The sequence below is a fragment of the Lagopus leucura genome, unplaced genomic scaffold (assembly GCF_019238085.1).
Source record: "Lagopus leucura isolate 7727_CA_CO unplaced genomic scaffold, USGS_WTPT01 Super-Scaffold_100004, whole genome shotgun sequence".
In the NCBI taxonomy this organism is placed as follows: Eukaryota; Metazoa; Chordata; class Aves; order Galliformes; family Phasianidae; genus Lagopus; species Lagopus leucura.
Genome location: NW_024962264.1, coordinates 14,407,749 through 14,435,093, shown reverse-complemented (window position 1 = coordinate 14,435,093; position 27,345 = coordinate 14,407,749). Strand labels below are relative to the sequence as shown.

Sequence of the window (27,345 nt, the reverse complement as noted above, 5' to 3'; positions counted from 1 at the left end):
TAAAGCATCTATTGTCAGTGCACTGTGAAGGCTGTGCATTTCTTGCATTGTTCTGAATCCCATTTCATTTGTTGTCGAGCTTGCACTGAATGGAGAGGAAAAAAGCCTATTAAGATTTGGTTTGAGACATAAATAAAATAGTTTTAAAAGGAGAAACTGTTAAGTTAAAGGCTAAACTTTAGCCTAGATGCTCTGCCTGTTTCGGGTGTTCAGTTTGGTGTAGGGTTTACAGTTTTCTTTTAAATGAGCTGCTTCTAATTTAGTAATTCCATTGTCTTTGCCCTATGAACTTTGGGATAAAATGGTACTTTTCATTTTGCTCTGAGAACAGCTGATCCTGTATGGTGATATGCGCTGAACCTTGCTGCTTCATTAATATATATATATATGATTCAGCTACGACCTTTTGTTACAGTTGTCTTTTCTTTTCCTGGGAAAGTGTTCAGATAATTCTCAAATGAATTTTGCGTAAAAGACTCCATTCATAGTGAGGAGAGAAAAAGAGAATGTTTTCTTTTTAGCCCCTTTGTAGTGCTGTAATTAGAAAGTGGTGTTTTTTTTTTTTTTTTTTTTCCTGCTGAGGGATTGATTTAAGAAAAAAATCCATGTTACTAATGACTATTTGAAAGTAAAGCTAATTAAATTGCTTAAGAATGAAGAGTTTGCCAGGACTGTCTACAACGAAGCATTAATTTAACCATGACGAAGGAAAATTTTCTAACGGGTATTGGCATCAAACAATAAAATAACAAAGTTAATCACATCAGGGTTTCTTTTGTTTGTGTAGAAAAATAATTTAGTGTTCTCATTGTGTTGGATGGGCTGAACGTTACGCATCATTATTTGCCAGAAAGCAAAACTGTAGAGAATCACACGTTTGCTTATTAATGTTCTATTGTTATGGTGCCTGAAGTAATTAATATACAACTTTGGAGCATGCTTACGTAATACATATATTTTTAAGAACCAGTAAGAAAAATAACATGAACTGACATGAACATTCATCCTCACTGATCATCAGTTTCAACCCGACCTTTCTAAGAGAGTGCCAATAAATACAGCCAGAGCTTTGGTGATTAAATCGTTAATGGTGTGTATGTGATTTGAATATATACCTCAGTTTTATGTTTTGCACATGTAGAGTGAATAGTTAGAGATACAGGGAGAGATTTGAGTCATCATGTTCTTGTTGGTTTTAAAGAGCTGTCTGTTTGATGGGCAGTATGGCTCTTAATATATAATTATATTATAATATTAATATATCTTAATATATATAAAATAACAGCTTAAATACTGAAAGAAACAAACAAATGTTAGCAGTCTTTTGGAATCAGATTTGTTAACAGTGGACATAATGCTGTAAAATGCAGTGGACAAACTGCTTGTCGTTTCTTGTTTCTCCATATGATACCTATTTACTTATCCATACAACAGAAGTTAAATTGTCAAAAACATTCACTTGTGTTTTAGAACTTTCCAGCGTGTCTGTGCAGATCACTGCTTGTTTTGATACTGTGCAAAAGTATATGATAAAAGCTTTCATGTTTAAAAATAAAAATTGATGCCATTAAAAATATGCCAGCTTGTTTTCTGGTTTTCTTTTTGTTTCTTTGTTTTTACTTCCCTTATCTAACAGTTAACTTTGTTCACAGCAAGAAATTCTTTATCAATACCCCATATCAGAAGCATCCCAAAAACTCAAAAATGTGAGGGGAATATTTCTCACCCTGTGTGATATAATGGAAAGTGTTACTGGTGCCCAGATTCTCAGGTAAAAATAGTTGCGATTTTATGTGTTATTTGTTTTATTATTCTATATGTATGTGTACAGAAAAATGCCCGTGCGTGACATGTTCAGGTCTAGACAAAACAAGAATATGTCTCAAGTTGCGCTGCTCAGTTTCAACGTACATTGATTTGGGGTAATGTTTTTGTCACAGGTATCAGTGATTAGGATTTTTAGTTTATTTTATCAGATACTGATTTTATTTTATTTTATCAGATCCCTTCTTAGAGCTCCTAAAACACCCTTAGATAAACTTCAGTTGTTTGGCACTGTACATTGGCACACTGGAAATTCAACAACAGCTTCAATCAGATTAATAAACCAACACGTAAATATGTAATTCGATTAAATTCATGAGCGTCTGCACCTTCAGAATTCACTTCAGTACACATTTAATTTGCAATATTATAAATATTTTTGTATCCACAGACCAGAACTCTGGTTAGAAGACTGATGTAGATGGATTTGAGCTTTGTGGAGGTGGGTAGGGGTGGTGGAGATAGGTCAAGAGATGATTATATATTTGAAGGCAGACAATTTTATGATGGAATAATTAGGAGTGCGGTAGCACTAATTATCTTTTGGTTTCACATTTCATTCACTGAGAGTTTGTATGTCAGCTCACATCTCCTGGGTGCTTGGTCACAGTTCTCTTCTGCACTACACTGCCTTCCACATCACACACAAGGTGTGAATAGTTTTGGTGGTTTCTTTGTTTTGTTTTGTTGTATTTAAAGAGGCAACTGCTAGTGGGATTTCAAGCCCAAGAATTTAGTTTCAAGAAGGATGAAGGCAGACACGCTGTACAAATAGTGGAAAATATTGCCAAGAATAGAGAATTTCTTGAAAGGCAGAAAGCCTCTTTCACATGTTTAGGTTGAGTTTTCTACTTACATTTTTCTCCTGAAAAGGAATTTTTAAATTGTTTTTAAATGCTTTTGTTTACCAGAAAATGAATACTTGCTAATTTAATATTGTTTACATTTGGTTATTTTCATTTATTCTTGCTAGTGTCTTAGACTTAGACTTGCTAGTGTCTTGCTATTTTGACTGAGAAGCTTTAGCAATGTGTCTCTGCTGTGCTTACAAACTTGTAGTAAGTGAAAGCTCATAAAAGTGTGTTACTGATTTAGTGACCACTGCAAATGGAGAATCACTCTTTTAGCAGCAGCTACCGAACACAGGCTTTAGATCTTTTGTGTATGCTAATATTCCGAAGTAATGCTGCATTAATTAGCACAGGACGCATTTACCACTTTTCAATACTTGTGTGTTATTATGCAAATTCTCTCCAATAGAGGCATTTTTCACTTGTCCAGATTTTGTTTTTTAGACGTGTCTGAAATCAGTCTATGTGTGGATGATCTATATGCGTGCTATCATCAGTAAGACAATTCAGAAATGCATGTTAGAATCACTTTTCCTGTTAAGGTTTTCAATTCGCCACTTGTAGACGAGTTCTAAAAATATAAAAGGACCTCTGCTAGTCTCTGAAGACTGTTTCATATTTTCAAAAAATATAACAGCTCTTCTATGAAGCTCTTTCAGAAGAGAAAGTTATGGTAACTACTCAAGTTTTATGCATCATTTGAGATGCATATGTTTGTTGTTAATTGCATTATCGATTATATTACTTGTTTTGCTTGTAAAGGTGGCTTGAAGGATAAAAGTTTTCTGGAGACCTATGGAAATAGTTAGGAATTTCATAACTAATGAAATGACAGTGCTATGGTTTTATTCAGTTCCATCAACTTCTGCAGTATGACTGAATCAGTGGAACAACTTAATCATGGAGTCATTTTTTAAAGCTGAAATTAAAGTTACGTGTCCTCTGCTTTGCATTAGTGTTATGTTATTTAGAACTTGTTAGATCACACTATGAAAAGTCAGGAGACGAAATCAGTGCTTTTTAATAACTTTTCTAGATGGCCTGTAAAACAGTTAGCTCTAAGATGTTGTATGCAGTAAGTCTGTTGTTTCAAATGCCATCATAACAGCTACTAACTAGTACCAATTCACTGCCTGTTCACTCACCGGCATCGTAGGTGTCAGAGAGAAATTATTATAACTTAATTTATAAATGAGGAACTGAGTTACAGAATCTGTGTTCGTAGTCACACAAGTCGTCTGTAGCAGGGCTAAAAAATGAATTCTAGCTGTAGTCACAGCTGAGTACATAAGCAATCTTTTTTCCTGAGTTTGAGAACTGATACAAATTAAGTGTTGGAGATGTTTACAGACCTTACTTTTAGCAGCAACCAATAAATTAAATTTTATAATCTATTGCATAATATTTTATTTATTGCTGACTAGAACCTAACCTTCTGGGGTTGATGAGCTTTGTAGGGTAATTTCCTTTATAGGGAGATAGCATGGGAGTTCATACTTGTCACTGAGATAATAGATCCAAATAGCTCTTGGTCTTGCTATCAAAACCTGTTTGTGGGGTTTCTTGAAATGCTTTTGTGAGTAAGCATTAGGATCTCGGTGTGACCTCAAATGGCATTTACTTTCTAAATGAACTGTATTAAAAGGTAGGCATTGTAGGAAGACCTTAAGGAAGCATCTGAATCAATTCTCTGAGGAAAAGTGTGCTGCTTCAGTAATGGTTATTCCTCCTTCATGCTTGTACTTGAAAATGTTATTACTACTGATGTGACCTCTTAGAGGAGTATAAGTCAGAGGGTCTTTTGAGTTTTCTAGTAATTAAGGTAATTATATATTTCAATTGCATGCATGTCATTTTATATGAGCGTAAGACTTTATATATACAATACATATGTTCCAACTTGGAAGATGATTTTATTTTATTTTTACAACTTCATAGTGCTAACAGAAGTACTTCTGGCTTTTCTAGTTCCTCCCTTTTTGTATGTGAAAAACTAGTTCAAGTTGTTTACTGGAAAGAATGTGACAAGTTGCTTGTGATTGGCCTTCCTGAAGAAAAGTGAGTTTCAAATACAGTATTTTCTTTCTAACTTTGTTTTACATTTTTCTGAAATACCAGCCTCCAATTGTACTGTTCTGCCATTAAAGAACAAGGAAGGGAGGGCTTACAATGTTATCTTCTCAGTTTAGATAGATTTTATAGCTGGGATCCCACTGTTTGGATTGACTTTGCTCACATCTTTTAAATACCCCTCATTAGAATTTCTTCTTCTTAATAGATCTCCAGAAACATGTATAAGCTGTAACAGTCACTTTCAGTGTTTTGTGAAGTCATGCCTTGCTCAGAGACCACTGAGTAGCAGTAGTAATATTACATATTTAGGTTTTCTAGAAGTCAAGAACTTCTGAATGTTTTCTTCCAGCTTTACTACTATGTCTGTGTGATCATGGGCAAGTTACTCAAAGGAAACAAAAGTATGTTCTCATACAGTCCTATGAAATAACTTCTGTTTGCAAATGTATCACTGGTTATGGAGACTCTTGAGAAGATACCTATGTACATTCACAGTACTTAAGGACATAAACATAAGCAAACATTTTATTGTTATTTATTTTCAGTGTGTCACTTACTCAGCTGAGGAATATGATTGAAGATGTTGTCAGGACCTTAAAATTTATGTACAGCTCTTTAGACAGGTGAGTTATTTCAGAAGTATTTTCTTTTCAGTCACTAGCTTTCAATTGATGCTTATGGAAAAAGAGCATTAATTTCTAATATTTACATGGATTTTTTTTGCCTGTTCTTTTACCTTTGCGCAAAATCAGGATTCTGTTCTTCTTACTTTTTGTTTCATTCTTAATACCAGTAAGACTCTTTTGAAATAGTCTTTGTTATTTCAGAAAATGTTGTCCTTGATTAGGTTAAATCATTCACATAACCAAAGTCACTCTGGATGTCAACAGCACTCTGCAAGTCTGTTAAACCACTGTCTGCAAAATGTATATATGAATCACAGTGTTATATTTGTAATAAAATAAACACTCTAGACTTCTCAACTTTATTTGGCAGAGTAAATGTCTTTCTCTACATTTGGAAATTACCCAGAAAAAATGCAGTCTGACTGTAATCTAAATAAAATTGCCAAGGTGGACTATTCATATGCTTGCATTCACTTCAGGACTTAAGTGTGTATGCCATGGAGAAAATCCTAGCGTTTCTATTACTTTTGTGCTGTTCAGCACAGAAAAATGTTTTAGGCAGAACAGCCTCATGTAATGTCAAGTCGTAGCTTTTTCTCATAGCATTTTTAACAAGGAGCAAGTTAAATTTGTCATACTTGAAGCTATTTAAATGCATCTCAGAAAAAACTTAAGCTTTGAATACGGAAGATAAAGTACTTGATTTTTCTATAAGTATAGGAGGCCATTTGGAATAATGGAGTTTTTTATACCTTCTGAAGAAAATAGTCATACAGCACAGAGATCTATAACACCTAAAAATAGTTAAATAAATTACTGAAATAAGGGAAAAGAATGATCTGTTGTTTTTTTTTGTTTTTTTTTTTTTGTTTTGTTTTTGTAATCCAAAGCTGATCATTGCCTCATCTTACTTTGCTTTCAGCACGGCTGTTTCTTCTTTGTATGTACTGTCTGAGTATTAGCATAGCGTTTGCTTAAAAGGAATGTTAGGAAATCCAAATGTAGTTAGCGTGCTGTAAAGAGGCTTCGACAGCACAGAGGGTTATATAAACAAGCTACAAGTTTTTTGATGCTATTTTAACTTGCAGTTCATGTTTGTTCAGTGCTTTTTGCCAGGTGGAACATGTTTCTCGTCTGGATCATTTTTTCAACCTGTTCTTCCAACGAGCACTTCAGCCTGCAAGACTTAACTCAAATGCCAGCCCCAGTGTTCAACACTACACTACCTGCAGTGCATTATTCTTAGACAGTCTCCCAGGCTTGCGCTGGCTGACTTTGCCTCAGGAAATCAAGGTGATCTTGTTTTCAGATCTCTTTAGAACTTGTCTAAGTCAAGCCAGAAAACTAACACAGGTCTTGCATATATCTTTTGCTGACATTGTGTAATATAAATGTGGGCTGCCTATTTTCCTACAGGACCCTTCTCTTAAGTTTAAAGCTATGCAGTCATTTACACTGGAAACAGAATGCTACGACATATGTAGTTCAGTGACTTCAGAGTTACCTAGGAAGAGAGCACAATGATAAAGCAATTAAGATTACTTTAAAAACATAGATATCTGAATGTAGATACGTCACAGGGAAAGCGCGTCATGGTATGTAGCTTTATGTTTGATTCTCATCATTTATGTACTTATAGAAATACATTAAAAAAGTACTAGCAGTTAAAATATCTACTATAGATAAAATAATACTCCAGAAGCTCATGCGTAACTTGTGATTTAGGATACAATCTTATATTATCTTCTATCAATGCACTGAGTTACACAAAGGGAGCAGTATGCAATCACCAAAGAATGTAAGGGAAAACTTGTGAGAAATGACATTTAGGACAAATGCTGGTAATTGCTGCTTACGTGCAGAAAGTTACTCTGAAATGTTTTCTTTTTGATTTTTTTCTGATTTTTTTTTTCTCTGTTATGTATGCAAATCATCTTTAACTCAGTCTTCTGTTCTTTATATTTTCTGTTAATTCTGCTCTTAATGCTTTAATAACGTAACTGTGCATGTATTTGTTTAGAAATACTTCTGGTATCTCCCTCAAAGGGCAATTTGCAATTTTTTTAACTGTTTCTGTGCTACGATTTGCTATGATTTGGTTTAGTATCACTATCTAAGGGTTGTTTTCCATGGAGAGCAATGTTAGAACGTATTTTGATCTCACAGTAGGTTCAGATGTAGATAAGGTCTTGTTGGGTGCAGTTGGCTGCCATATTTTCAAATATATGCTGTGAGTACAGAAGTTAATCTGTACTTTGAAAACATGGAAATCAATAAATGATTGCTTCTGTGTTGTTGTTTTGTATTTGAGCAGTGTCCTGCTTTATGCTTCCACAGTCAAAAACAGAGCTGTATATTACTTTCAAAATAGAGAGCTGATAGTGAAATACGAAAGCAGTCTTCTTTCTGAACCACGTAGTCAGTAAATGAGTGAATCTCAGTCTGTACCTTTTCCAGGACACATACAGCAAATCACTGGTTACAGAAGAGACTTACATATTCTGACTGTAGATTAGGAAGCAAGCTTACAGATGTTATTTGGATTTTGCCACTCCTAAAGTGCAGCATATAACTTCCTCATTGTGATTTTATTAACTTTATAAGTAACTTTTATGATTCTCTCTGTTACTTCAGTCTGTTTTATGCCCACTAGCTGTAAGTACAAAATCTGATCCAAACATGAAAGAACAGTTTCTACTTGAGGAAACTCACTTCCCAAGACAGTGGTAAAAAGTAGTTTTGGATATGTTCTATATGTAATTATGTAAAATAATACTAGTTCTAAATTGCTAAGAACTCTGGATCTCTAAATATCCTACAAGATGCAGCTGTATTACGAAGATTAGGTCTATTAATACTTTGAGAGAGCATTTCGAGAAGTTGAGGATTTTATCCACATTGTGTTTAGAAGCTTTAGTATAACTCCCCTTCTGCTGTTCCAAATGTGTCATATTTCTTAACTGTTTCCAGAGTTTCTCAAAATCAGGTTAAACGTTCATATATTCCATGCAGCCACTATTTATTCCATTAGTGTGAAGACTTGGGGTAGCACCCATCTCACCTTCTGTTAGACCTGTTACTACAGCTGAAGTGCTAATCTTGAACTCTTCCTCTTATTAGTGGGGGAAAATCTGGCATTTCAACTGATTTACTCCAGCTTTTTGCTTTAGTATTTGATGAATAATGTGTTAGGACTCCAGTGCAGAGCAGGACTCTTCTGCATCAATTATGAAGCCTGAATCAAAAAGTAGCTCAAAAAGGTACTTCTACACTATAGGTATCATTCAAGGACCTAAATGTATGTCTAGACAGCTAATTATTTTGTAAATCTATTGATCTTTAATGAGACAGATGCATTTTAAAATTGAACCACTTTTTCTATTTAGAACAATCCGTTGTCATATAAACACTCTAATAACTAGTCAGGTTCCAGTTGAGAAAGGAACTTCCCATACAGCGCACGTTTTCTTTAATAAACTTTAGTGAATTGAGGAACCATTTTTGCTTTCATGATTTTCAAGTATATTCAACTCTGTATTAGGAAATTATTTTCCATTCCATGTGAAGAGCAGTTTGCATATCATATTTATGTGCGAAGGAGAATTTTAGTCAGACCTGTGCTTTTGTAGTATATGTTTTATTGACAGAACTACATGTCATGCTTGACCAACCTCATCTCCTTCTCTGACTGGGTGACCAGATGGTTAGATGATGGAAAGGCTGTTGATACAGTCTACCTAGACTTCAGCAAAGCCTTTGACATGGTCTCCCACAGTATTCTCCTGGGGAAACTGGCTGCCCGTGGCCTGGACTGGTATAGCCGCCTTTGGGTAAGGAACTGGCTAGAGGGACGTGCCCAGTGGGTAGTAGTTAATGGAGTTAAGTCCAGCTGGCAACCTGTTACAAGTGGTGTCCCTCAGGGGTCAGGACTGGGGCCCATTTTGTTTAGTATCTTTACTGAAGACCTAGCTGAGGGGATTGAGAAAGCACCCTCAGTAAGTTTGCAGATGACACCAAGTTGGGAGGTGGTGTCAATCTGCCTGACGGTAGGAGGGTGCTTCAGAGGGATCACAGAATCACAGGCCAGGGTTGGAAGGGACATCAAGGATCATGAATCTCCAACCCCCCTGCCACAGGCAGGGCCACCAACCTCCCCATTTAATACCAGACCAGGCTGCCCAGGGCCCCATCCAACCTGGCCTTGAACACTTTCAGGGACGGGGCATCCACAGCCTCTCTGGGCACCCTGTTCCAGCACCTCACCACTCCCTCTGTAAAGAACTGCCCCCTGACATCCAACCTAAATCTTCCCTTCCTCAACTTAAAACCATTTCCCCTTGTCCTGTAGTTATCAACCCTTTCAAAGAGTTGATTCCTCTCCTGTCTGTAGGGATCTAGGTAAGCTGGATTGCTGGGCTGAGGTGAATGGGATGAGGTTCAACAAGGCTGAGTGCTGGGTCCTGCACTTTGGCCAAAATAACCCCATGCAACGCTGCAGGCTTGGGGCAGAGTTTCTTGAGTGCTGCAGGACAATTGCTTTCATCTCATTATCCCAGTTATATCTGCTATCCAAGTGAAAATTCGTGAAGTGTGCCTGTAGTCCTTGTAACACACACCCATTCACTCTCTGACAAAATCCATGCCCTGTAATTGAGGGGATTAAAATGTTTATGGAATCATAGTTGTAGTGTGGTTAGTCAGCTGATGTATGTTAGAAATGTTACTCTGTGCACTTTATCACACATTATTTTTCCTATCAAGAAAATGATATTTTTATTTTCTTGTACTATTTGGTGGTGAACCTTTCTCTTCCTTCGTGCTTTTTTCTTTCTTTCTCACATTTCTGCTGAGAGAGACTGCAGTGCTTCAGTCTCTATTTTAGCTTGCAGGTTGTTTACCTTCTTATAAAATGACACGGTTTTAGGGGGATTTACAAAACAACTTATTTTAATATGTATGATATGAACATGGATTTCCAGAATTGTCTTAGGTCATCCACATCTGCAAGATTTTTTTTTCTAGACAAAGAGCAAATTTCTGGTAGATGAATGTAGTGAAGATGGTTTTTATTTGTGTATTCTCTGGAGAATGCAAATGTTAGTTCTTTTGTTGGGTGGAAAGCCATTTGCATTTTAAGTGAGGAAAAAGCTGAGATGCTGGGTACTTGCTGACTGCCAACAGTGTAGCTGACATTTCTGTTTGTGAAACTGGCTGTATTTCAATTAGAGTCAGCTTGTTTAAACAGCCCAGGGAACTTGTCATGGTGGGTTGTAGGTTCTTTTTATTAGTAGCGCATTTATGTCATGAACTTCAGCAGCTACTGACATGTTCTTTAAAGCAATGAATTTTTAGTAAAGCTTGCATTAACCAACAGCTCCTGCATTAAGAGAAATGCACCCACATAAAGCGGTTTCAGTAGGACAAAGATGATACGTTAGAAGGTTTGGGAAATTTCCTTAGAGGTAAGACCAATCCATTGTAGAAAAAGATTTTTCTGAAAACTCAGTTGGATATAGTAGCGTGGCAGATCTCAGTGTTGTCCCTTGCCTTCAAGGAGTAGTCTCTAGATTTCATGTTTCAAAACATACTGAAACTAAATGTGACATCTTTATATACAGCACAGTGGGTTCAGGAGGCATACAAGAAGAAACGTTTTAGTTTTAAAGAAGAGGGAAATGCATGGCAATTGGATATTTTTTTTTCATCTGATGAGTTGAGGTGTTCTTGATATTTAATATTGCTGTTAAAAAGTATGTGCTTTTTTGTCCATTCAACTTTGTACTTGTGAATTCTAATCCCCTGAGATTAGCCAGAAAAAGTGAATTATGCTTTTACTGTAAATTAGTGTGTTAAAAACCTCTACTAAAATGTACTGCTTAATATTTCAGATGGAAATTGACACAGCACTGAGTGATCTTGAAGCAGCTGATTTTGCTGAACTGGTAAATATTTACTTTTGTTGTTTGCATTGCACAGTACTTCTTTGCCTTCCTCATATTTGGTTGCTTAAGAAAAGCAGCAGTTAGTCAGCCATGCTTTGTAAGCAAGTGGGATTCAAAGCAAAAGTACACTGTGTTATTCCTGTTTTAAGATAGATCGATGTTACCCATTTTCTTTGTCCTGAATTTTTCTCAGTGGTTAATGTTATAACCATAACCATATTACAGTCCTCTAAGATTAGTCACTGAGTAAACATGATTCACTGTAATTTAAGTCCATGGATTGTCTACAAGGACATTTCTAATCTCAACAAATTTGTTGGTGGTTGTTTTTGTTTTTGGTTTTTTTTTTTGTATAAGTAACTGTGTCCTTCCCTAGTAATTGTGAATACTACAAAAAGTTTCAGTGGAGCACTGAGAACTTAACTTACCAGTTTGAATAAAGCAATTACAAGTTATACTTAATCTCAAAGGAGAAAATAGTAATTTACTTGACCATATGCTTTGTACTTGGTGAACAGGAAGGTGAGATGTAAATGCACTGATATCTTGTTCAGGTAATTGATGGCGTTAAAAATACAAGTTAGGTAGACATACAGTCAGCCTTTCAAAACAAATTTTAAAAAAATGGTATCAACCAGACTGGATAAATATTTTCAGAAGAGGTTGGTTCCAAGTTGTATCTTCTTGCAAATAAATGGATTGCACCCAATAATTCAAAATACTCTATCTCCACCTAAAGTTAGTCTTACTACTCTGAAAGCAATGAGTAGCTAAACTCAGAGACTACTGAGTAAGCATATTTGGGGTAAAATGCAAAAAACTAGTAAAAATGCTTTGACTTGGAAGTTTTGCTCAATGAGGGCCTCTGGTGTCAGTACTTATGCTTCAGTTTGCTATAAGAATTTGCATCTCTTGAAAAGTTTGTTTATGGACAGGTAAGCGCTGGATGAGAAATCTGAGCGTCTTATTTTGAGCTGAAAACTATAGTGACATGAAAATTTATAACGTAGGCTAAAACTTTGTATTTGATTTAACCGCTTGAAATATTCTTATTAATGCCATTTTGATGCCCTATTGATATAAGTGGTCAAAAATGAAAATATGAAATAATACTGATTGACTGGAATTAGTTTCCTTGTATTCACTCTGTAAAATAAAAAGCCTGATCTAAAAATTCATGCTTTTGTTCACAGTCTGAAGATTACTACAACATCAGAAGATTATATATGATTATGGGCTCTTGTCTCTTCTACAAGGTAGTATTACCGATTAAGGCGTACAGGTTAGGAAAACAAATCATTTTAAAAATCCTGTCATGCAGAATTCTTCAGAATCTCACAAATATGATAAATGTATGTTTGCTTTACATATGAAATTCTAGTGACACATCAAAAACACTGTAACAAAAACATCAACAAACAGATCATGAAGTGATACATGTTATACGATCAATAAAGCCCAAAATATTTGTTTGAAGCTGTCTTACGGAAATTCTGTTGCATGTGATGTAAAGAATCAAGGATGACAGTAATACCAGATGGAAGACTCACTTGAATTGATTGGGAATATTCTAACAGGATTTTTCTTTGCGTTGCAGTTATTTAATAAAGATGACAGCCAGTCATCCATCTCTCTTTGATCTGTCTTCAAATCAAAGATTTGACAAATTGGATTGCCAGCTTTTTCAGTTTGGCCTTAATTGTAAATTTATCTATCTTATTAAATGTAGGTAGTGTATTGGACAGTGTAAAGACAGTGGAAGATAACACCTTTTGCTTTAAGGGAACTGTCATGCAATTGATCTTTATACCAGTAGTATTATGAGAGTAAATTTCCAGCACAGTGTTTGGGTTTTGTTTGTTTGTTTTTTGTCAACAAGTTTCTTACTGAATACACTTCCTTTTCTGTGTTCAATTAAGGGTTACTTGATTGGCAATCACTTGCCAAAGGAAGATCTCATTGATATAGGTTTATATAGCCAGCACTATTGTCTGTTACCCTTGGCAGCAGAACAGAAGATCGGTCAGTTAGTGATATGGCGGGAAGTATTTCCACAGCATCATATCCAGCCATGTGAAGTGTCAAATTTTACAGGATACACTGAACCCGAAGCAAGATACTTCTTATTGATAGTTGGCTTGGTAAGTACCAAATTATGTGTACCCCTTTTTGTATGCTCTGTTTTTTTATTGTGTTTTGCCTGTTGTTCAGCAGGATCATAAATGTCCACGTGTTAACTTAGTAATTTTAGAAAATACTCATATTTTGTTTTGTGGGACGTTATTTCTTAGGTAGTAGAATTATTTGTATCTTGTTTTTTTATACTTTTCCACTTCAGTTGGAAATGTTTTACTGTAATGATCCTGTATTTTCAGGTAACTCACTGAAGAAATGTTTTTTAAAAGCACTGTTTTTTGTCTAATATCTGATGAGTATGTAGGCCATAGCTTACATTTGTGTGATAACTTAGATAATGTGAAAGGAAAAAGGGAAAACTGCTCTGGGGAGGAGGAAGGGCCCCTAAATATAGTACTGTTTTTTGTCCAAGCATCTGGTGAGATATAATACAGTAAATAGGGTATTTTAAATCAAAGGCTAATGTTGCTACCTCCATGTTTACAGAGACACTTTATGCTGTGTGTTCTGCTAGAGGCAGGAGGCTGTGCATCAAAAGCCATTGGGAATCCAGGACCAGACTGTATATATGTAGACCAAGTCAAAGCCACTATACTTCAGCTGGAAGGTATAGATGCCAGCATTGAGGAGAGGCTAGATTCTCCTTCCGTTCCACCTTTATCTTGTGCTGACTGGTTCCTGCCTACAACACGTGACAAGCTGGAGAGCTTAACCACCTCACCTATCCTAAGTAAGATACAAAATGCTTCTAGAACAGAAACTGCTCCAGCAAGCAAAAGGACTCTGTTTGGTGACTCTTCCTTAACAACACGTAAGCCAAGTCCTACAAGAAACAGTGGAGGACCCGACCATGGTAATGAAGCTCCTGCAGAAGAGGAAAGCAATAATCAACACACACTAGCAGATCAGGTCTGAGAACAGAACAGGTTTTGGTGGGCTTGGGGAAGAGGCAGTTCTTACCAAAATTCACTAACTTAAGCAAAAGTCCCAAAGCAGAGCTGAATAAAATGTCAAGAGCCCCTGAATTCAGTAGAAGATACTTGAGTTGCTTTGGGAAACTTTGAGACAGGCGCCCAGCTGTCACATTTTTATTTGGATTACTGTTGCTTCTAAATATTTGGTTTTCAGCTGACTAAACTGGGGACAGCTGTGTTGGAATTAGAGTAAGTAATTGGAGAATAGCCCCAAAATAATAATGGTGTAAACAAGAGCAATAAGGACAACTTGCTGTATGGTTGTACAACTGCTTCTTCTAATCAATTTTGGCCAGAAATAGCCTAAAACACATTTTACATTAATTGATGTGACTGGGGCTTCTCAAAGCAGTATGTTATTTTTATTTTAAATAGGTAATTTCTTTCTTTAATTCTATTCTTTCCTTAGCAATATTTTCTGTTAGTTCACCCATCTACTTGTTTTTCAGGTTGCTAGAAAAAAACATACCCTACCAAATCCATTTCATTTAGGAAACCTTAAGAAGAATTTGTCAGAGATGGACATGGAACTTTTTAATACTATCAAGTAAGAAATTGTTATTGTTTTTAAATAGTGTTTCACTTTAGAAGTCATACATGTATGTTTTTTAAGCTTTAGGGTTTGTTTGTTTGGTTTTTTTTTTTTCAAAAGTTGTGAGAATTTTTGAGAGCACAAGTTCAATAGCTAACTGCACTTACGTGTTAAATTTTAACATAAGCAGTCCAAATGAGCAGATTTCCTTGATATAGAAACAAGCACCTTTCTAATGTCTTCATTTCAGTACTCCATTGCAGCTACCAGAAAAATGATTATAAGAATATTGTACGTATTGTTTAACTGAAATTTCATTCAGATTTATTTGAATATTGAAATGATTATCCTATTTTTGAAGGTTGACATCTGGACCTGAGAATACCCTCTTTCACTATCTATCTTTGGAAACAATGCATGGAATCTTTATCACTCCAACTCACAAGGAAGTCGCACGGCTCGGGGGCTCCATCCACCCTCAGTTAATTGAGAATTTCCATCGTTGCTGTCTTTCAATTCGTTCAGTTTTTCAGCAGTCCATGCTGAAAGAAGTATGTAAGCTTTATCTTCAGTCTTTATCTCTATGTTCTCAATTTATTATTTCAATATTGTTTTCATTTCTTTGTTTAGAAGGTTCACTAGCAGGCAATTATTTGGTTGTTTAAAAGCACTTGATTCTCTTACTGCTTTAACAGAGTAAATTGAACATCCAACTATGTATACATGTAACTATGGTTCAACCTGCCATGCCCTCCAAATAAATACTCCATGTATTCAGTATGGAACTTTTCTGTTTGATTTTAGGGCTCTGTAACTTAGCACAAAGTTCCTACACATTGGGTTGAAATGTAGGAAGTAGCAAGAGAGGGTTGTTGGATTCTTTTAGTCATATTAATCCTATAAGGAAATTTCAGACTGTAGGAGAAAGTAAATGGATGCCCTCTCTTTGCACAGAAAACGTTTGATATGAGCAGTGCCAATGCTCCCCTTGCTGCCCTGATGGTGTGTCTTAACATTGACCTCAAGAGAGCCTCTTCTGAAGCTGAGGGAATGTTTGTTCTCAGTGCCTTTGTTCTCTGTACTACTTGAGATAGCGTATACATTTGCCACCCACTGATGTCTCTGGTAGCTTTCTCACATTGATATCTGTCTGGTCATAATGATCAATTCTTTTTAATTATGCTGGCAAATAATCTCTTGGATTTTAGATTATGTGGGGCAGCACAACAGGTGAGCTTTTTTCTCTTCACGAGAAGTTCATGCCTTGCTCTAGCCTTGGGCTTAATCCTGGTCTCATCTGCCAGAGCTTCACTTGAGTATTTGGTATTTAGGAAAACTTAAATAAAAAAAAAAAAAAAAAAAAAAATAGGAGAAAAGAGGATAGATCTGATGTCAGCAACTCTTCTGCCTTGATCTTGATTATAGTTTTCTGTTTACTTCAAACGATCCATGCAAAGTAAACTGTAGTAACGGTGCAGAAATCTAAACAATAGCTATGAGAATCAATTTGAGGTGCTCAGATCAGATGTTTTGTGTTCAATACCTGCTTTGTTCAGAGTCTGTTTTGTTAGTTCTGCAGTTGATTTTTACTGACACAAACGAATTAGGGTAGTATTTCATCCCTGCTAATTTTGTGACCTGTTTAGTTTCTTTGGAAAAAAGGACATAATTTAATATTATCGCAAGTGGAATACTGTATACCACTTGCATTTTTTTTAGATCCCTAAGCGGCAGTCCAAGTGCATTAAATGAGAAACATGGAAGAACAGTACATATTGAATCAATGCAGTTTGCAAGTATCAGTATTATTTTTCTCTGTCTTTTCTTGAAGTTACGGAAGAAGTTATTTCTGTTTAGAGTGATGTACCTCAAATCTTTTTTTTTTTTTTTTTTTTTTTTTAAAAGTGTTAGGAAAAACAGCTTAATTTGGTGCATTATGCTGTCAGCACCATAAGATGCTGAGGTTAGGCTGAATAAGATATTGGCAGTGAGTCTTTTGTTCTGTGCACTTTGGCAGATCTGGAAACCCAAAAGCAAGCAGAGAGAGTACAGAAATATTTCTTCTGATCAAATTGCCTTTGGTTAAAGTCGTTAAATAGGCAGCTTGTAGTTCAAACCAAAGATACCTGAGTAAACAAACCATTCGATTACTAAGCATAGTTCATAACAAGTGAAGAATGCATACTTCAAAGTGACAACTTCTGTTTTAGCAACAGCTGTGTCAGCACATGGTTTTCTGGGTTTTTCAGGTGTGTGTCTTTACCGTAAGCAGCAGCTAGGTTCATTGTGCCCTGAAAGTCAGAAATAATTGAACATGTGCTGCTGAACAAAGTTTCTTTTAGAGGAAAATCTGAGAAACCTATGTAAGCCAGCTTGTTAACTAAAAGTATTTTGACTCCAGAACTTCAAGGTAGTTTTTGTTAGTTGGCTTCAACAGTTAATGCTGTAATTGCCAGGTTGTATTAGGGCACAAGGAAAATGTAAAAGAATGAATAGAACTTCTTTTGAGTTCAGAGGGCTTGACAAAAAGAAAAAAAAAATAGGCAAAAAATGTACTATTATATTGTTAGTTCAAAGGAAGAGATGCAAGCTTTAGCTGTTTTAACATAGTTTGTTGTTAATGAAGCTGCTTTAACTCAGATGTCCTAATAAAAAGAATGCTGTTTGGCTAGACCAAAAAATCAAAGTGAGGAGAGCACTTCCAAGTTGTGTAAAAACGTTGGAATTCCTGTTGATACTGAAGTAACAAAACTGAAGCAAAGAATCATGTAAGCAAAATAGTTTTATCTTCTATCCGGCTGTTTGACAGCAATGTCATTCAGCAGCTTCCTGAACAAAGCATGTTAAAATTACATGTACTAATGTTTGCATTAAAAAATTATCTACACTTCACCAACTGTTTTACAGAAAAAGAAGAAAGCAGGCAGTAAAGTCTCAGAATTTAGTAGTACAGATGAAGACTTAGGTCCTGTAAGAGAACATGGAGTTTTGTTTGAGTGCTCTCCTGAGAACTGGAATGATCAGAAGAAACCACCACCAACACTGAGTTACTGGGTTGTGGGGTAAGTTTAAAGGCAGACAAATCTATTTCTCTCCAAACCTTCCATTTTGAGTATGCTTCTATCCTATTAAAGAATATTTTTTTTTCAATTGGGAAGATCAGATCCACTTACTGGTCTATCTGAGATGTTCTGGGGAAGGAGCATTCTTTCCTGGATTTGCTTTCTAAGTTCTGCTGTCAGCACAAATAATCTATTTACTGTGATGTCACATAATTTTAATTGAAACTTATTTGCGTGACAGAACAGTCTGCTGCCCTAGGTATTAAATATTAAAAATAAGAGCTTTTATTCAAAGTAATCATGTTGCATGAGAAAATAGTATGCATCATCACTTGACAATTCAGAACACTGCAAATAATTTAATTGTTTAAGACCAGGCCAGCAGGCCACATTCTGCAGCCATCACTTCTCACTAACCATATTCTGTGATGCTTAACATTTATCTGCAGTTAGCAGACAGTCACGTTAGGATTATTAGTCAGTCAGCAGGATGACCAAGGAGAGTCTGTTAATATTTACAGAGCTATATACTATAATGCTACATACAGTTATGCACAGGTTTATTAACAGCTTTCCTATTTTAGTTCTTCCCCTCAAAGAGTCTGTTGGAGTGACACACAGGTACATTGCAATGTACCTGCTAGGTTGTATTAAGTTTAAAAATGAGTAAATATGTGAATACTGCAGTTTGCTCCCATGTAACCCAGTGCAAAAAAAAAAAAAAAAGTAACATCAAAATACATACTAAAAACATAAACTTGTTAAATAGGCTTGAGAAAACTGAAGAAAGAATAACCTACCTTAGGAATCTAACATATGAAAACAGTAAAATCATGCAGAAGGGCCACAGAGATTTGCTAGTTGTATTATGCAGCAATTGCAAAAAGCTAACACCTGTGATTTCTTATTTTCTGTGGGGTTTTTGTGTGTTCTTTTTCTTCAGGAGACTCTTCTTGCATCCAAAACCACAGGAGTTTTATGTTTGTTTCCATGACTCAGTTGCTGAAGTTGCTGTTGAGCTGGCCTTCAAGCTGTCCTTTGGCTTAGCTACATAGATGAACTTCCTGAATATTCAGCCATCCTTGTTCTCCTCTCTCAAAGCATTTAAGGGCAGTGAGAAATGAACTCAATTGAGATGCCTGCTGATGGCATACCTTTGAAACGCTTTTAAAACGGTAAATCTACCTTGTGATTTGATACAGGTGAAACTTCAGAGCTGATTCTAATGACCTGATCAGCTGAATACTTAAGAAATTCCAGAGCACTGAAATTGTTGTATTTATCTATTGTCAAATTATTTATCCTAATTGTAACTTTATTATGTGAAAACCTCACATAATTAGTACATTCACTGCTGTTCACTGTCCAGTATTCAATGTAAGATGATACACTCAAATGTAAAATGATGTCCTCAAAGTGCTCTGTGAATATTTGTCAGTCACCGACAGGGAAAAGTAAATTTCCCAATTAATGAAAATTCTGTGCCTCTAAGCATGTGAAAAATACAGAAATATTTTCAGTAGCATCATGTTAATCACAACAAAAAGAAACCTTTTAGAAGAATAATGATGTTTAGCCACCCAAAACTAATGGTGTAACATTTTTGCTAGTGCACACTGTTAGACACTTGAGACCTACAGCGACTGATGTTTTACCTGATTTCAGGACTTTTATCATAAGTAATGCTTACATTTGTTAAACAAAAACAGTTATGAAGGCACATAAGAGGTGTGCTGAGGGTGATATTTTTGTTTAAGACCAATGCATGGATAGCTACTTTTGTATTATATTCATAATTTCATAATAAAAAATATATATTTTTAAAAGACCAGTACAGTGCTATTCTAATTTCTTTTAAAGTTACATATTTTCTTTTTGTTCATTTAAACAGTACTTGTTTAGCTAGATTTTCTATAATCTAATACTGGATACTGAAACAAATGTTAGGTTACACCTGTATGAGGTAGAGAAGGAACGCTTGCAAATTCAGAAGGCTTCTACAGAATTCAGCTTTCCTACTAATTGCTTAAAGGTTTGTGGTAGACAAACTAGCTGCTCTGGTTGTATTTGTTGATTTCTTTAGATAGTTTCACTGGAGGTCTAGTTTAAAATGTTTTATTTTCTTGGGTCATTTTTTTTTAGCCCCCATCAAGCACATTTAGATTTGGTTGCCTGCATGGTGTCTACTCACATACTTCGTCAATAGTGCAATTGTTTTTTCTTTTGCTGCCTCTATTTGCTAACAGTGGGATGAAAAGAAAAAATATAAATGTATTTAGGAAATTAAATTCAGTTTTTTAGGTTCTCATGATCAAATCCTTAGCTCGTTTCAACTAGTAAATTGCAGTCAGAGTAATTCTAAACTGAGCCTTGAAATGCCTTTGACTGCTCACGCTTACTGGCTGATTCACAACTTGGCTTGAATTGTTCAGGAGTTGCTCTCATTTCATAGAAGTCTTAAGCTTGAAGTTTAAGTGTATGATGGAAGGTTTTGTTAATCAGCCCTTTCCAAAATTGATGGTTCCTTGATGACAACGTAACAGTTTGAGATGAGCAGAGCAGAGTTGCATCAGTAGTGCTTTTACATTTTCATTCTCCATCTATAAATTATCTGAGAGAATTCTGTGTTTGAATATGGATAATATATGAACACCTTTAAAAATGATCTAAAATAACTTTGGAATGTTGTGTTTCTTTCTAGATGAGAAAAGGAACCCGGGGATGGAGGGGGGGAAGCAATCATTGCAAATAGTGGACATGACAGCTAGGCCTAATTCATTTTGTTAATTTGTTTTAGATGGTTTTCTTGGTTTTGTTTTTTTTTTTTTTTTTTTTTTTTTTTTTTTCTGGGCACTTTGCTGCCAGTGTAGTGGGCTGATCTCAGTTGACTTAGTTGGGTTTAGTCACTGCAGAAAAAAGAGTGAATATGTAGCGTGTGTGGAAGTAAGAAGGACTGAAGGGGCTCCTTCAGTAGCAATCAGCTACAAGAGCTGCTCTGGAAGTAACGTCTCCTATTTTATTATGTTGGCCCATGACATCAGAGGTGGATGTTGATGGTACGGCGGTGGAGGTTGAACCTTCCCACCAATGTTCTTTTACACGTTGTTGCCACGCAACAGATGGCAGCAGAGGAGTCCTGCCCCTAGGAGTCATTGAGAGCAGAGGAATGGTGTGCCCTGAGGTAACGCCCTGCTGCAAGGGACTGGGGAGCAGCTGTTGGCCTGGTGGAGCAGTGCCAAGCACCATGGCAGATGTGCAGAGCTGGTGGCTGCCCATCATGCAGGTGAAGCTGCTCCTGCAGCTGTAGGCCTCATTCAAGCAGATCCAGGCAGACCAGCAGTGCAGGGTTATGGTCAACTGCTTTGTGCGCATCCAGACAGAACAAGGTACAGACCCAGCCATTCTGTTTTACCACTATGGTTAGGAAAACAAACAATTTCAGAAGCCTCTCTGTAGCCACAGTGATGTCAAGCCAATTGCAGGCTGCTGGCGTTCAGAGGAGTGCTGCTAGGTGGGAGAGGAGGTAGGGAGAAGGTGCACTTCCCTTCAGGATTCTTGTTGATCTGAAAAACAAACCTGCAGCCACAAAGTCAGCATGCTTTTATGTGATGAAGCAGCAAAATTATGCTTAGTGATGGTTGTGGACATTTTCCTTCTGATGGTTTCTCAGAAGCAGCAGTTATTCAGTACACACCCACGTTGATATGGACGTAAGTGTACTCAGGAAAAGAAAGGAATACCTAGGCTTGATTTTTCTTTGCCCTTAAGGTATCTTTGCCTTCACCCACAAGAAGATATTTAAGTGAAGTGCATGACTGTGTGTTACGAAGCTCAGTCTCACTGCTGCTCACCACTGCCCACCAGCACAGGTGGGAGCCAGGCACGGAGCAGGGGCAGTGATGGCGAAAAGCATATGCTTTTCTCATGGTTCACGTAAGATTTCCCTCCTGTGTTAGCTCCTCGGCACCATTTAACTTAGTGCATTTACATTAGCATCCAGAGGAATCCTCTTTTTGATTTAGAAAAAGAATATCACCACAAAAACCCTGCAAAGTTTATGGTGTGTATGAACCAGTTAGTTATTGTTTTAGTATGGAGTCGGAGCACCCCCTATGGAAGCTAACCGGTATAGCCAGGCTCCTTCTAGGAAAGGACACGGGTTAAAGAGTCGGACGCTCAGTGGTTTCTCTTGACAGTTTTTTCTGTATCCAGACTGCAGTTGATGCAGGTATCTCTACTCTTTGAGAGATATAGAAGTTGATGAAAATTTATGGAAGTAAGGAAGCTGAAAGTGTTTCCCATTCCTCAGCATTTGCATTTATAGTTTCTTGTGCTAACACTGAATGCATGCATTTGTTGGTACACATCTGAATAAGTCCAGATTTCTAGCACCAAATGCCTGAGAAATAGAAGACCTGAAAAGTAGTATTTCTAACCTTTGTTATACCTCATATAAGTAGAAACAGTAAAAGGAATGCTGTATAAAAAACTACATGTAATACAAACTGTGGATGTTTATGTTAAGAATCCATTTCTTTTTCTGTAGGATTTTTTCAGTTCTGGCATGGCAACTTGGTAAATGTTATATGCTGTTTTCTAACAGAGGCTCCAAACTATGCTTTCAAAGACAGGTACAAACAGATTTTCATGTTCAAAGTGGTTAAGTGGATAAAATGATAAATAACTAACTTCTTGGTTCTGCTTCATAAACTCACTAGATCCGGCCAAGAACTGTGCAGTTCCTTCTGTCAGCACGGTTGGTAATTCATGGTAGTGTGTTGATAACATTTCGTAATTGGCATATTTAAAAGTGAGCATGGTTTTCTGTATAGCTTATTGTTGAAGGTAATGAAGTCTGACTTTTTCACTTCTGTGATTAACAACTCTGTGAAGTGCATGTAAGTAACCGGTCATAACTGCAGTCAAAACTTTCAAAGTTACGTTCAGAACACAGTGCTTTTGGTGCTGACGGAATTATTAAGATATATACTGAAACTCTTAGATTCAGGTACCAATGTTTCTGTTCTTTGCTAAAAAAAATCCCAATTGCATTTTAGCAGTTAAGATGGCACTAGCATGGATTCTAATCTCAAAAATGTTTATAGGTAATCCCACAAGTGAAATTAGAGCCGTTTTTATTCTAACATGGGAAGTTCTTGTGTTGTGTCCCTCAAGTGTGTCTGCCTTTAATCTTGATACTTTCCTTTGCATTGCTTGCTTGCTATTGTTACTGCGCAACTGCCTGACAGAGCTCCTACATAGTAGAATATGCCATACATTATTGGAGTGTGTACTGTTAATGTAGCTAAGTAATGGCCCTGTAAACTTATTTCTTGCCATACATAAAGCTAGAAACGTTTATGAATAGTTGAAAGATTTTGAGTCTAGTTTTGTACAAATGGAAGCAAAAAAGAAAGAAACAATGTTAAGTTATGGCTCAAAATGCAAATTGTACTTCTGAGCTATGCTGTCTTACCTTGCACATTTGTTCACTTCAAGAGGAAAGTTCCTTAACGTGGATGGATTCTCACTGGGACATAGAGGTCAGCACTCAGGGAATTAATTGCAGGGAATCTTGATCCTGAAATATAAAGTGTTGATAATGGGATTTGAAAAATTATATCAAATGTATTCATATCTGAACAGAAAATAAGTTAATATTGTTTCATTTAGAAATCTGCTTTATTTGTGTTTTTCTTAGGTTATCCATTTCACAATTTCTTTGATTGTGTTTTCATAATTTAAACAAAAGCCTGGGTTCTGTGCCACGGGCAATGTTTGTGCTATGAGCTTTCCTGGTGTTGCTTCCCAGGAAGAATGTTGTCAGTCCTTAAGTTTGGATTGATCCCCTGGGATTGCATGCAAATTCCTCAGCTGTCCTTTTTCAATTGCAATCCCTTCATATGTAAAGAGTTTTAAGTTGCTGTTTTCTTTTTCTTGTTTGAGTGGAAAAAGTAAAACATGCATGAGATACATAAGTGTTTATAGTTCTTCAAATTTCCTTTCTGCCTTCTAGAAATATTTCCAGATGGCTTACATGTGTATGTGCTTGTGACTTAAAATTTAGAAACATTCCACAAATAGCATTCAAGATTAATTTCTTCAGAAGGCTATTTAACAAAGTAGCGTTATGCATTATGGAAGCTCAGGGACTTGGGATGCTTTCTTACATACTTGATGCAGGATAGGAAATCCAAAGTATGGTGGTGTGCGTGATTTTTGCTTGGCTGGATTGTCTTTTGAAGAAGATTACCACAAACTTAAGCTTGTGGGGAAGTAAAGTGCAAAGAACTGAAGAAAGCAGGCTTAGTCAGCTTGCCAGACACTGTTGGTACTGACACAATACAGGCACAGTTGAGCATCTTCAAATTGCAGCTGTCCCCTCCTGCTTGCTACATGGACTAGATTAAAAAAAAAAAAAAAAAACAAACAAACCTGAATGCTGCCCCTTTTTTTTTTTTTTTTTTTTTTTTTTTTAGCATTCTCATGTTTTTACATTATTGTGCTACTCAAAGACTTAACTTTTTTTTTTTTTAATTTATTGGAGAACAGCTGCTTGATGGACTATTGATTACTGATCTGAATGTACATGCTGTAAAAACTGTTTCAGTATTACTAAAGGAAAAGAAAAGCTGTTAAATTTTAATAGCACTGAAACATTTCTAAGCTCCCTTGAGACTGGAGTGACCTCATTTAATTCTTAAGCCTTCTTTTTGCCCCGTACAGAAGCACCAGAAGAAGGATCACAGCCTTTCTAATCTTAGCTGTTGGAACCAGCTAACAAGGCATTACATCAGATAAATGTTAGGTAAAGATCTCTCTTTTGCTGTAGGTGAAACAAGAAGAAAACATTCCTCAGTGTTCTTTACCAAAGAAAAGCACTTTGCTAGGCATCTGAGTTTCCTTCTCAGTGTAGTGCAATAATGATTTCTTCTGATTATCTGCATGCAGAATGAGGACAGGGAACCCATAAAGGACCCATTTACTGCTTTATGACAACACATCACCAAGATAACGCTTAACACTTTCTTTCATGAGGCACTCCCCAGTATCCTTCATGGGACAGGAGGACATTAGGGCTAGCTAGTTCTTTGTCCTGCAGAGAAGGACTTGGGGGTTCTGATGAAAAGCTGGACATGAGCCAACAGTGTGCACTTGCAGCCCAGAGGACCGACAGTATCCTGTGCTACATCAAAAGTCGGGTGGCCATCAGGGAGAGGGAGGTGAACTGTCCCTCTTTACTCTGCCCTTGTGAGGCCCCACCTGGAGTACTGTGTCCAGGCCTGGGGCCCCCAGCACAGAAGGGACGCACAACTGTTGGAGCAGGTCCAGAGAAGGGTCACAAAGATCATCGGAGGGCTGGAGAAAGGTTGAGGAAACTGGGCTTGTGTAGCTTGGAGAAGAGAAGGTCCTGGGGAGACCTCATTGTGACCTTCTGGTACATGAAAGGAGCTTACAAGCAAGAGGGAGACTGAGTTTTTACACAGTCTGATAGTGATAGGATAAGGGGAGGAGATATAGGTTAGATGTCAAGCAGAAAGTTTTTACTCAGGCTGGTGAGGCACTGGCACAGGTTGCCCAGAGAAGCTGTGACATATCTTGTTTAACACATATCTTGTTTGTGTGATGTCTGCGATCATTTGCATAGTGTGTTTTCAGTTGAAATACTAGACAAGTGATACTCTTAAGTCATTTGGTTGTTTTTATAAACAGGCATGTACCAAGTTAAATACTTAAGGAATTAAAGAGCACTGTTTTGATATCATTCAAGAAACTAATCCAAGGAAAAACTTTAACCTTTTTCACAGAATGATCTGTGTTGCTGTCTTATTGATACTAGATGTTACACATCTTGAATTAAAACCCTCCAAATGTAACTAAGAAATGAGGAGACCCAAGCATATAAGCCTTTAACCAAAACATCGATTCTTTTTCAAGAAAAATTTAAGTAATCTGCAATTCTTGTCAGAAGGGAGGATAAATCTTACGGTGTGTACAAATCTACCCATTTTCATTTCAGGAGGAGTCTTCCTGTCATTTTTGAGGTAGTCATTTTCAGTCAGAGAAGGAAAAAAGAATTGCTGTGGAGTACTGATAACTTACAGATTTATGATAGCACAGGGAGGCCTATATGTGATTTGTTTCTAAAAAATAAAGGCTAGCAGGTTCCTGACATCTCCTTGTAGACTCTTTGGCACCACACAAAGCCCTCAGGTCCTGCAGTTACTACTACAACTACTTTTCAGCCCCTGCTAAATAGATTTTGTGATGTACAGGTTGAGAACTGGGGTGACGGATATCACCAGCTTCCAGGACCAGAGCATTAATGGAAGATACCTGAAGGGATAGGATCTGGTCGGTGGATGGAGCAGAACATGGGGGTGATAGGACTCATGTTTGTGGCTAATCTGATGTGAATGAATTTCGTTCATACTTGCAGATTGAACAAATGGTGTAACGCTAATGCATGCAAGCAAAACTTTTATGAACAAGTTCAGCTTACCCGTTTGCAATCTTATCTCTGACTCACACAGTCACACACCTGACAAAGCCAACATAGCAGCCCACGGCACTTTCTTGTCGCTATCACTGCACTGTCTGCATTCCCCACTGCAGCACAGTCCATCCTGCTGCTGCCAGATGTGCAGCTCTCCTGCACAGACAGCTGGCTCCACTGCACAGCAGCTTTGGGACTGGCTTGGCAAGTTGCACTGCCACACAAGAACATGTGCTGTGTGTCGGTTTGTGTCAGTGAGTGCGAGGCGCTGCTGCAGGAGCGGCGCGCTGCGGTGCCTTCAGTCACAGGGCTGGTTTTGTCCCAGCAGGAACTGAGCCGGCTTTGGTCATGGAGCAATAACCAAAGTTCTGGCAGGGCTGCCGATCCAGTCATTGCTTCGGCGCTGATTTGCAGTCTGTCCGGTGGAACAAAAGAGTGCAACAGTGTCACCTGCTGCGCTAAATCCAGGTGCTCTTTTCAGAGGGGAGCAAATACTTAGGGTGACTTTCCAGCATTGTTTTGTAGGGTTTTGATGTTTATGCCTAAAATGGTACCCGTAAAACCAACATACCTGCAGTGGGGGTAAGCAGGCTGCGGGCACCTTTTTTTTTCCGAGAAGGCAAAGCCAACGCCAGGTGTGGGAAGCACGGATGAGCGGCACTGACGGAGCACGGGAGAGCGCGCGCCCCTTTAAGGGGCGGGCCGGGCCCCGCCGCAGTACTGACGCGCGGCGCGGGGCGGCGCTCTGGTGACACCGCCTTCCTTCGTTTCCAGATCTTTCTGGAATGCGCGGCGCCCGCTGCCTGCGCGGCCCGAGCCCTTCCGGAA

The 27,345-nt window shown here is 37.3% G+C and overlaps 1 protein-coding gene and 1 long non-coding RNA gene across 5 annotated transcripts in view; one reads left to right on the top strand and one right to left on the bottom strand.

The window, feature by feature from the left end:
- LOC122179785 (sodium-dependent phosphate transporter 2) overlaps positions 1 to 19,851 on the top strand; it is a 123,705-nt gene extending 103,854 nt beyond the window's left edge. For all 4 annotated transcript variants that reach the window (XM_042870887.1, XM_042870884.1, XM_042870885.1 and 1 more), the window contains 12 exons: positions 1,653 to 1,771; positions 4,644 to 4,733; positions 5,294 to 5,371; positions 6,478 to 6,667; positions 11,263 to 11,316; positions 12,510 to 12,572; positions 13,236 to 13,457; positions 13,939 to 14,361; positions 14,876 to 14,973; positions 15,320 to 15,509; positions 17,866 to 18,020; positions 18,964 to 19,851. In XM_042870887.1, coding sequence (XP_042726821.1) covers positions 1,653 to 1,771; positions 4,644 to 4,733; positions 5,294 to 5,371; positions 6,478 to 6,667; positions 11,263 to 11,316; positions 12,510 to 12,572; positions 13,236 to 13,457; positions 13,939 to 14,361; positions 14,876 to 14,973; positions 15,320 to 15,509; positions 17,866 to 18,020; positions 18,964 to 19,075 — 1,794 coding nt within the window. In that variant the 3' untranslated portion in view covers positions 19,076 to 19,851. The remainder of the gene's footprint in view (positions 1 to 1,652; positions 1,772 to 4,643; positions 4,734 to 5,293; positions 5,372 to 6,477; positions 6,668 to 11,262; positions 11,317 to 12,509; positions 12,573 to 13,235; positions 13,458 to 13,938; positions 14,362 to 14,875; positions 14,974 to 15,319; positions 15,510 to 17,865; positions 18,021 to 18,963) is intronic.
- Positions 19,852 to 21,334: 1,483 nt separating this feature from the next.
- Positions 21,335 to 27,173, bottom strand: LOC122179789. Its single transcript, XR_006178830.1, has 3 exons — positions 27,089 to 27,173; positions 23,497 to 23,601; positions 21,335 to 21,596 (listed from the first exon to the last, which is right to left on the bottom strand). It is a non-coding gene; the product is annotated as an uncharacterized LOC122179789 (long non-coding RNA).
- Between the last annotated feature and the right edge of the window lie 172 nt (positions 27,174 to 27,345).